This window comes from Didymella exigua, assembly GCF_010094145.1.
Source record: "Didymella exigua CBS 183.55 unplaced genomic scaffold M421scaffold_79, whole genome shotgun sequence".
Taxonomy (NCBI): Eukaryota; Fungi; Ascomycota; class Dothideomycetes; order Pleosporales; family Didymellaceae; genus Didymella; species Didymella exigua.
In genome coordinates this window covers 14,008-23,638 of record NW_022984853.1, presented here as the reverse complement: position 1 = coordinate 23,638, position 9,631 = coordinate 14,008, and the positions used below count along the sequence as shown (strand labels likewise).

The 9,631-nt window shown below is 47.3% G+C and overlaps 5 protein-coding genes across 5 annotated transcripts; 3 read left to right on the top strand and 2 right to left on the bottom strand.

Annotated features, from left to right (window-relative positions):
- The first annotated feature begins 1,912 nt into the window (after positions 1–1,912).
- Positions 1,913–2,732, top strand: M421DRAFT_368773 (uncharacterized protein). Its single transcript, XM_033589734.1, has 3 exons — positions 1,913–1,994; positions 2,072–2,529; positions 2,716–2,732. Exon 2 carries the CDS (start codon positions 2,123–2,125, stop codon positions 2,417–2,419), a length of 297 nt encoding a protein of 98 aa, XP_033442587.1. The 5' UTR covers positions 1,913–1,994; positions 2,072–2,122; the 3' UTR covers positions 2,420–2,529; positions 2,716–2,732.
- M421DRAFT_427036 (HPP family protein) lies at positions 2,404–3,813 on the top strand. Its single transcript, XM_033594559.1, has 2 exons — positions 2,404–3,049; positions 3,100–3,813. The coding sequence occupies exons 1-2, from the start codon at positions 2,804–2,806 to the stop codon at positions 3,604–3,606; spliced, it is 753 nt and encodes a 250-aa protein (XP_033442586.1). The 5' UTR covers positions 2,404–2,803; the 3' UTR covers positions 3,607–3,813.
- Positions 3,814–4,006: 193 nt separating this feature from the next.
- M421DRAFT_10643 (uncharacterized protein) lies at positions 4,007–4,463 on the bottom strand (the record flags this gene model as incomplete). The annotated part of the gene is made up of 2 exons (XM_033587124.1): positions 4,007–4,285; positions 4,320–4,463. 2 exons carry the CDS (start codon positions 4,461–4,463, stop codon positions 4,007–4,009), a joined length of 423 nt encoding a protein of 140 aa, XP_033442585.1.
- A 418-nt stretch (positions 4,464–4,881) lies between these two features.
- Positions 4,882–5,687, bottom strand: M421DRAFT_427035 (uncharacterized protein). Its single transcript, XM_033594558.1, has 2 exons — positions 5,425–5,687; positions 4,882–5,376 (listed from the first exon to the last, which is right to left on the bottom strand). Exons 1-2 carry the CDS (start codon positions 5,602–5,604, stop codon positions 5,308–5,310), a joined length of 249 nt encoding a protein of 82 aa, XP_033442584.1. The 5' UTR covers positions 5,605–5,687; the 3' UTR covers positions 4,882–5,307.
- Positions 5,688–8,865: 3,178 nt separating this feature from the next.
- Positions 8,866–9,368, top strand: M421DRAFT_427032 (uncharacterized protein). Its single transcript, XM_033594557.1, has one exon. It carries the CDS (start codon positions 8,923–8,925, stop codon positions 9,229–9,231), a length of 309 nt encoding a protein of 102 aa, XP_033442583.1. The 5' UTR covers positions 8,866–8,922; the 3' UTR covers positions 9,232–9,368.
- The last annotated feature ends 263 nt before the right edge of the window (positions 9,369–9,631 follow it).

The window sequence follows — 9,631 nt, the reverse complement described above, 5'->3', positions numbered from 1 at the left end:
AATAATCTAGCGCTTACCTAGCTCTACTACTTTAATACGCATGCAAAGCTAGTTAGGGTCTACCAGCTACTTATTATTAACAGCTATAAGAGCCACTGCTTAGTAACTTTCTAAGATCTCTGCAGAGAGAAGAAAATAATCACTCTCTGTATGCCCCTGCACTCGTCGCACCTGTTGCAGCCACTTAACGTCGCCTGCTTCTCGCCACTAAAGCGCCTGTATAGCGACGAGGTTTCGGCCTTAGCACACAGTTGCATCTACTATATTAACAAGGAAACCTTCCTACTAGCCTTTAAATTAGTATTTAGTAAGGTGTTTACTAGAGAGAACATTTGCGCAGGCTTTAGAGGTGCTAGGCTAGTCCTACACAACCTAGAGATAGTGTTATTAAAGCTTAATGTGCGCCTGCACACGCCAACGCCACTAAAACCTAGCAACATTGCCTAGGAGCTAAAGACACTACGCACTACTTACAAAGTAGAGGAGCAGTTAACTCTAATTTAAAAGCAGATTTAAATCTATTAAGGGTCTCTAGCAAGTTTGTTAGATAAGTAGGTTAAATAGTTAGCAAAGGGTGCTTAGCAGATAGCTTATAATATAGTGTTAATATAGGAGGAAATAGGCTACCTTTAAGATACTATAGAAGTGTCTATAAAGTATAAGACCTGTAAGTAATAATATATATATATAGAGGAGACCCTTATAGTTAGTAAAGTAGCTAACTTAATTACTAAAAAGGAGGGTAGGAGTTATAGTAAGGGTAAGACACCTATAAAGAGGGTGTATATTAGATAACACTATAGGTGTTATAGTAAGATTAGACATAATTCCTACACTTATAAGGTAGAAATAGAGGATATAGATAATAGTAAAGCTTCTAAATAATACTATCTAGGCCTATAAATAATTATTTATTTGTGTTGTGTTGTGATATAGCGCTGCGCAGGCGTTCTGTTGTTGAAAGTGCGGCGCTCAGTTGGGTGCGGCGCTTGCTTGTGAAACACGTTATACTTTATAGACGCTTCTACAGCGTCTTAAAGGTAGCCTATTTCCTCCTACATTAACACTATATTATAAGCTATCTGCTAAGCGCCCTTTGCTAACTATTTAACCTGCTTATCTAACAAACTTGCTAGAGACCCTTAATAGATTTAAATCTGCTTTTAAATTAGAGTTAACGTACTCCACAAGCGAGCTGGCCACCCAAGCGAGCTGGCCACTTTTGCCAAGACTACACCGAACTTCACTCTCCCTGTAATGCCTCAACGCAACAACATGAAAAAGCCTTTAAATAAAACAGATATACAGCTTGCCCTTCAGGCTATCTAGCAAGACGTGACACTAAGCGTGCAACATGCTGCAGCAATATACTAGGTCTCTTAAAGCACCCTAGGCACGTGCCTTACTACTAGAGCCTCTTTACAACGCGATTGCAAGCCTAATATAATAAGGATAACTAGTTGTCAGATGCTCGTACTGTGAGCCAGAGTATGTGCTTAACGAGATCTTAGGTGGTATGATGATTTATTGATGATCGTGGCGATGGTGTTTCTGTCGCGCGTTGTGCTCATTGCTACAGGATTGAAGTGGGGGGGGAATTAGCGCTGTTCGCGGCCGCCTGTGTGCGGGCCAATCAGGAGTTGCCAGGTCTCGCTTAATCGACCTGGCAACTGCTGATTGGCTGCGCGACAGGTCCCTGCTCGATTGCGCATATCCGACCTCTCGCCGCTCGCTCTTATCTGACAGTATCTCAATGTTGTGATGTTCCAGGTGGCTCATCGGCTGAACTGGCTCATCGGGCGCACGGCCACGGTATCCTCTTACGGCGTGTATGGTTTGGAGCGATGTGCAGACTCGCTGTACGTACTATATTACACCATAAACTTTTCCCACGTTAAAGTTCAAGACTCAATCAACCTTCTATTCCGCTCATTACCTCGTCAATAAAGGCACTTGGCAGAAGAAAGATGCCCGTGCCACGAATGGCACGAATCGTAAGCCCCAGAGATCCCATCAGACTGCACATAGCGAAAATACGAGAGAGGTTCTGGCTGACGATGTAATATATGAGAAGTAAGGTACAGAGCGGCGCAACAAGACTCGCCGCATCCCTGCACATACGATGGCGTGCCCTAGAGCAGGATGCTCACTGTCCCTGTTCCTCGGTATACGTATAAATTCGGTTTTCCGGGGTACTGAGAGTATCTGGATCATCTTTTTGTACAGAATCGAATGTATTGAGACTGGATGCGATGGTTGGGGTATCTCGGGTTTTACTCGTCCATCATCGGCGTACTCGCGCGAATATCGGCCTAAATGCTTTCTCTTACCTAATAGCGTTGACAATTATTTCCATGATCATCACAGTTGCTGTCAGGCGTCAGATACTGTCCACAAGACTCGCACTCACAGAAATTGAGCCTGGCCTGACTTCGGAGGTTGCTCCAAGTGCTCACTATGTTCGTCGCGCTGTGCAGACTTGAGCGCACATTGCCACGAGACTTACCAGCTTGTATGATAACAGCATTTGTGAGTTCCCGGCTGATTCACTAATTGTCATCTGCGACGCGCCGTTAATCCGGGGTGCATGGTGCTTGGTCTGGATCCGCGCTGGTGACGTGCGGCCATCGTGCCTTCCTTTCCTAGTGTCCGTGTTTACCTTGGACTTAAGCTTCTCAAATCTCTTCTTCTGACCTCTCACCCCGCCTACTCAAGCTCAGGCTGCTGTCAGCTTCACTGTGAACGTCTGTTCTATCACCACGCCAGCCCCAGGAACGACTGTCGATTGAGCTCCTCGTTCACAATGCCGATCTGGGATCCTCTCGTTCCTGCTGAGCGCGTCATCCAGAGAGGGCTTTCTCATCTGCCACCATGGATTAGCCGTTGGCTTGGATACCGTGGGACATCTCTTCCTCCTTCTCGTACCTGGATAGTCTGCCTTTGGGGATTCATCGGCGCCTGGGCAGGCGTTGCCTCGATCATCGCCGTGTTTGCCCACACCAACTTCTTCCACAACATACATCTTGTCCCACCGATCGTAGCCTCGTTCGTAAGTGTACGCAAACCACACCCAAACAACATTACTAATCCCCATACCAGGGTGCGTCTGCGATTCTTTGTTACGGCGCCATCGACGTCCCTCTGGCGCAACCTCGCTCCCTCGTCTTTGGCCATTTCTTCAGCGGACTCGTTGGTGTAATCATGGCAACCATTTTCCAGTTCGACTTGAAAGAAGATCCCTACCCGCAACTTCAATGGCTGGCAGCAAGTTTGGCTACCGCCTTTGCCCTTGTCGTGATGCACCTCACCAAGACGACCCATCCTCCAGCTGGTGCCACAGCCTTGATTCCCTGCGTGGATCCCCACATCTGGGCTCTGCGATGGTACTACTTGCCAGTACTTCTCCTATCATCGATGATTGTTCTCGCGACCGCCTGTCTAGTTAACAACCTTCAGCGACAATACCCCAAGTTCTGGGTCGCGCAGATCCCACTGCCACCTGCCACCCCCGCTGCGCCTGCACTCAAGCCCACGGTAGAGGACAAAGCTACCGATCGATCTAGCAACAGCTACACCTCAGGGGATGTGGAAAGGGGTCCATTATAAAGCTAGGAGTCGTCTTTCGTATCAGCATTTTCCACTTCATCTATTAGCGAGAGAGTTTGGCAATCTTGGGTATTGAGCTCACGAGAGATCTTTCTGCTGCAAGACTTTCGGGACAATGTTGCTTATATTGGCATCTTACGTAGTAATGATACATTTTAGCAAATGACACATGCCCTGAGCGCTCTGTCACCTTGGCTTCATCACAGCAGACTAATTCTCCACCTTCAACGCTTCGGCTATCATCTCATCCGCAGCCTCGACGCCTTTCGTGAAATTCTTACGAAGACTCTCGAGCGACCCAAGAACTCCGATCTGTAATGCAAAGAGATACTCGTTTCACAGCGGTTCCTACAGATTCTCCTCAAGCACGATAGAAAAAAGTCTTAGTCCGCCTGTTCAGCTACGCAAACTCCAGCTTTCGTCGCTCGATAAATGACCTATCCCAGTCTTCCTCTGGCTTGCTGCACTCAAGCACCCACATGACGACTTGCTTCGCATACTCCAGCTGCAGCACGTCGAGCTCTGACAGATGTGGGCCGTGCAGCTCCACAATAGCCTTGAAACACAGGACCTGGTATTCACACTGGTCGAACTCGGGAGTGGAAGGCGGCGGTTGCTCCATCTTCAGTGTCTGCCTCCATGTATCAAGACCCCAGACTTGGCTCTGAGCGAAGCTTGTCTGGAGAAGAATAAGACGCGGTGACGGTACGTACGATAGGAGTGGCGTTCATGAAGACTACAGGCGCAGGCATGGCGAGTGCAGCACCTACAGGTGTGTGCGATGGTGGGGCGGTGGCTTGTTTGGCATTGCGCCGGTTTGCGTGGCGGCGCTCTCGTGGAGATGGGCGGGTGGTCATGATGGTTGTACGGGCAAGAAGGGTGAGTGGTGGGGACAGGAGTTTTCTGGTGAGCGAAATGTTTGCCTAGAAAAAGTTTGCATCCGAGATGTGAAAGGGAAGCGAAAGGTACGCAAGGTTATGCTGCCTGACTCACGCGTTGCAAGAATATCTCTCAAAAACAGCGGAGGCACAACCTTAAATCGCTACGAAGCATTCGTTTTTTTATCATTTGCGTTGTAGGCCAAATGTATGTTTGCTGTGTTGCTTTGGAAGCTGGATATATATGGGAAGGAAGTAGGGTAACGTGGTTCACAAGCGAGTCGCCCACCCAAGTGAGTCGTCCACCAAACACCCGCGCCGCGCCTACGCAGCAGTGCAGCGCAGCACTACAATAAATTACAATACTACACATAACATTATAATATTATTTAGAAGCGTTGCTATTATCTACATCCTTAATTTCTACCTTACAGGTGTAGGAGTTGTGCCTAATTTTGCTGTAATAGCTGTAGCACCTCTCTGCGCGCACCCTCTTTGCAGGCGTCTTGCCCTCCTCACAACTACTACCCTCCTTTTTAGCAACTAGGTTAGATACCTTACTAACTATTAGAGTCTCCTCTACGCGTATATACTGCCTTTTATAGGTCTTGCGCTTTGTAAGCATAGTAATAGCGTCTTATAGGTAGCCTATTTCCTCCTACACTAACACTATATTATAAGCTATCTATTAAGCACCTTTACTTAACTACTTAACCTACTTATCTAATAAACTTGCTAGTAACCTATAATAATTTTGCATGTGATTTTAGATTAGCGTTAACTGCGCCTCTATCTCGCAGGTGTTGTGTGGTGTTTGCGCCTCCTAGGCAATAGTGCCTGGTGCAGGTAGTGTTAGCGTACGTAGCTGTACATCAAGCTTTAATAACACAACCTTAGGGTTATATAGGGCTAGCCTAGCGCCTTAAAACCCTGCGTAAACATTCTCTAGTGTAAACATCCTCTTAAAAGCTACTTTAAAGGCTAGTAGGAAGGTTTCTTTGTTAATATAGTAGATGCAGCTGCGTGCTAAGAGCAAGATCCTGTTGCTGTAGTAGCGCTTTAACAGCGAGTATAGGACAATGTTAAGAGGCTGCAGGAGGTGCGATAAGTGTAGTGGCATGCAGAGAGTAATAATCTTGTTCTCCTTGCAGTAGTCCTGGAATTCTATTGAGCAGTGGCTCTTATGGCTGTTAATAATAAGCAGCCTATATGCCCTAGCAGAGGTTACCTTTATATAGGCGTTAAAGTGCTTAAGCTATGCTATTATAATATTGTTATTAGTCTAGCTAGTAGGAGAGACTATAACAACCTAGTTATAAGGTAGACTTGTAAACTAGGAGGAGATTAGGACCTTGCCTGCAAAGATAAGGAAGGGTAGGATAATACACCCTATTATAGTAACACCTTATACTAGAGTAACCTACTTATAATTACTAGGCTGTAGTTTCTTCTATTTCCTAGGTTTTTCTAAGCCTGTAATAACAAGCTAAGAGGATATCTTGCCTATTATAAAGCTAGACTTATTAAAGTTCTAGGTGTCCTTATCTGTAATACTATACTTTGTCTTTATTAATTGAACTAGGCTAAACTAGGGCTAGATAAGCGCTAGGTCTTTGTAGGCAGCTTGCTGGCAATTGTACAGACAGCTCTATCGCGTGCGCAGCTCTAGTGTACGCTTAATGAAGTTATTAACCTAGTTCTTGCCTGTAGGCTTCCTACCACGCTCCCTTAGCAGTCTATTAGCTATATCTTGTACATGCGCCTTTAAGGGCGGTATTCCACGTAGACTCTCTTTAAGTATACGCTGTATAATCGCCTCCTCTTCTAGCTTTGTAAGGCGCTTTAATTTTAGCTTGCAGTTGTGTTAAGGGCGTTGTCCAGCGCGTTAGTCTCAGATTGTTGTTTATGGGATGTTATAGACTGCTGCAGTGCGTCTTTCGCTCTATATCTGCTTAGACTTAATATTAGAGATAGCAATAAATATATCTCCTTTAGTATAACGTACTCTATCACCGAGCCGGTCATATCACCAAACCGGTCAAAATCTCTTGGCGCGCCCAACTTATGTTGCGGCAACTTGAATTACTCGCTATTAAACAGTGATCCAGCGTACTGCGTGCTTTTATCAGATTCAGAATCTTCTTCTGTATCTTTCTAACACGTTCGAGCGTTGTGCCCTGTGCCTCCACAGTTTCCACAGCGCCGTTGGGCTAACTGGGTCCTTTCTTGAGTACCTGCACCACGAGTCTTCTTTGATGGCTGAGCTGCTACAGACACCTCAGCAGCTACCCGTGATGCTGCTGGGCCATACTCAAGTGTGCCGCCATGCTGAATTTGCTTTCGCTTGCGCGACTTTCTCCTAGTCATGACTGCTAATTGCTCTTCAAGCTCAGTAATGCGAGCAGCTTGCAGCGCGTTTTGGTGCAGCATTAATTCACCACCTTTGATAAGCTGAGAGAAGCCAGCCTGGGCTGTAACTGGTGACTGAGTAAAGGAGTCATGTACAAGCTTTGACTGAGACCTAAACTCGTGTGTATTGCTTGGAGTCCTTGACTGCCACGGTGTCTCTGGTAGAGGGGGTGCTGGTGGGGTACAGTGTCGCACCTCAAGGCGATCTAACACTACCTGCGCGTTAGTAGGGACTAGCCCTGATGCCTCAAAGGCCTTCTAACAGTTGGCCTTTGTAAACACGTCAAGAAACGCGTCTCTAAAGGCTGGAAGGAAGCCTTCCTTGTTGATGTGGAAGACGCGTCGGCGTGCCAAGTCCTGGACGCGTTGGGAGTACTTGCGCTTCAACGGTGAGAAACAGACCACGTCAAGCGGCTAGAGGATGTGTGACGAGTGAGCTGGCATACAGAGAGTAAGGATCTTGTTATCCAGGCAATAGTCCTTAAAATCCTGGTTAAGGTGGCTCTCATGGCCGTCCAAGATGAGTAGCCTGTATCCCCCTACCTGACGCGCTCTTGTATGCGCGTCAAAATGCTTCAACCACTCAAGGCCAAGCGCGTTGTTCGTCCAGCCGTTCTCAGAGACAGAGAGCTTCCAATTGTGTGGTATATCCGTCTCCTCGTACCAGGCAGAGATGTGGATGCGTCCTTTGTAGATGATGAAAGGCGGGGTCGCATATCCAGCAGCGCAGATGCTCTGTATAACTGTAACCCACTCCCGATCGCCTGGCTGAACAAGCTCAGGTCGAGCGCGTCTCTCAGCGCCTGTGACAACCTTCATTGACCCTATCACGCCCATCTGGAACCCAGTCTCATCAAAGTTGTGCACGTCATTATTGTGGATGCCATACTTGGCCTTAGTACCCTCTACTAGCATAAACCACGCGTTGATTACCTCAGGATCTTCCTGCAGTATCCTCTGTCTGTCCTTTGCTCGGTTGAACGCCATCTTGAGCTGATCTGAACGCGTTACAAATCTTGTAGCCCAGAGTTTACCAACAGGCTCCCCACCACGCACACCCAACAGTTTATCAGCCATATCTGCCACCTCACACAGCCGAGGCGCAAATCCTCGCGAATTGAGGTTAAGGATATATCGGACAATCGTTTGCTCTTCAGTTGCAGTGAGCTTCTGGCAGTTTGCGCGTACGTTGAGTCGAAATGGAGTATTGCTAGCGCGTTCAGAGAGCCTGCGTTGGTTAACGTTGAATGCAGCAGCAGCAGCCCGATGGCTCTGAAACTGTCCGGTATTGTAGGCCTGGAGAGCAAGCTGCAGTCTCCCTTCGTGTTGAAGCAATAGGTCGTGATGTTGTTGAGACATACTGTGAAGTGCGGAGTTGTGTTGGTCTTGGCAGATTTTGACCGGTTCGGTGATATGACCGGCTCGGTGATAGAGTACGTTAGGTCTTTCGCATGTTGCGTTGTTGTGGCATTACGCGTTGTTGCTGCGCAGGCGGGGCGCGGGTGTTTAGTGGGCGACTCACTTGGGTGGGCGACTCGCTTGTGAACCACGTTATCGTATACTGAGAACGCTAATTTGATAACGGAGGCGACCTACGCATGTGGCTGCGAAACGGTCGCTATGTACCAAAAGGAATTCTGCTCTGGAGAGGTTACAATCTGTCCAACATGCTGGTGATAGTCAGCCAGCTGGCAAGTTCATCTCCACTCTGCCGCTCCGGCTTTGAGGTGCTGTTATCGAGAACAGGTTTGGAACGATCTAGCGTAGGCAGGACTCTGGTCGTACTGTCTTGCGTCATGCTCACGCTACTGTCCACTCTAGCTGGTTGAACCGGCTTTCCCATTGTTAGAACATCTCAGGCAGCTGGTCACGAGGTGGAGTAAGCGTTTTGCAAACAACCCATAGTGCCATAGCACCAGGCATATGAGAACCACAAACCTAAGCCTGTGACTTCCTTAAATACCAAACACTTGTGCACACACCAAAACCGTTACACCAACTTTCAAATCCACAATATTTACGTTTGACTATGCTACAGTCCAGCGACCAATACCGCTGTATCGGAAAGGGCTTTTGCGGTGGTATCTGGACTCTTGGAAGCTGCCAAGACAATGATGAACGACAAATCGTCATGAAGCGCGAAGATAGCAGGCCTGGCCGATCTGTCACGAACGACTACAACACGCACCTCCAACTTCTCCAGAGCGCACTTCAACAGCCTCCCTCGATGACTCTCTCAATATCGCGGTATCACAAGTTGTCACACAATCGAGCACCTCAATTGAGGGTGTGGAGCTTGCCGGCCTGGATAAACTGGAAGGAGTGCCTCCGGGTCTAACCAGAAGCTCGTTTTATCCGTTCTTCGTTAACAAGCTGCCGGATAATTGGCCAGCTGCTTGCTTATCCAGGATCACGTGATCCACACATATATTCTATGTATATAAACCTTACTTTTGTGATAGGATAGATAGCCACTTATTAAATACTATTAATCACCTAAGTATAGTCCCACAGGCTCTGTGACAGTTATGAGCCTAGCTTCCTAAGAACAGTAGATCTCCCTGCGCACTTAGCCAATCAAGCTTGTCAGACAAAGCTTAGCTGCTCTAATTAAACCTAAATTCAGAACACACTATCAACGCTATTATAGGAAAGCTAGCTAACTATAGCTTACACGCTTAATTAGCTATCCCCATTGGATAAAGTTTTTCGAAATCCGGCCCAGACTGGCTGTTGCT

Coding starts and splice junctions, on each gene's coding strand:
- M421DRAFT_368773 (XM_033589734.1), top strand. CDS start 2,123: ATGGCGTGCCCTAGAGCAGGATGCTCACTGTCCCTGTTCCTCGGTATA.
- M421DRAFT_427036 (XM_033594559.1), top strand. CDS start 2,804: ATGCCGATCTGGGATCCTCTCGTTCCTGCTGAGCGCGTCATCCAGAGA. Junction 3,050..3,099: donor CACCGATCGTAGCCTCGTTC/GTAAGTGTACGC, acceptor TCCCCATACCAG/GGTGCGTCTGCGATTCTTTG.
- M421DRAFT_427035 (XM_033594558.1), bottom strand. CDS start 5,604: ATGCCACTACACTTATCGCACCTCCTGCAGCCTCTTAACATTGTCCTA. Junction 5,377..5,424: donor GGATGTTTACACTAGAGAAT/GTTTACGCAGGG, acceptor TATAACCCTAAG/GTTGTGTTATTAAAGCTTGA.
- M421DRAFT_427032 (XM_033594557.1), top strand. CDS start 8,923: ATGCTACAGTCCAGCGACCAATACCGCTGTATCGGAAAGGGCTTTTGC.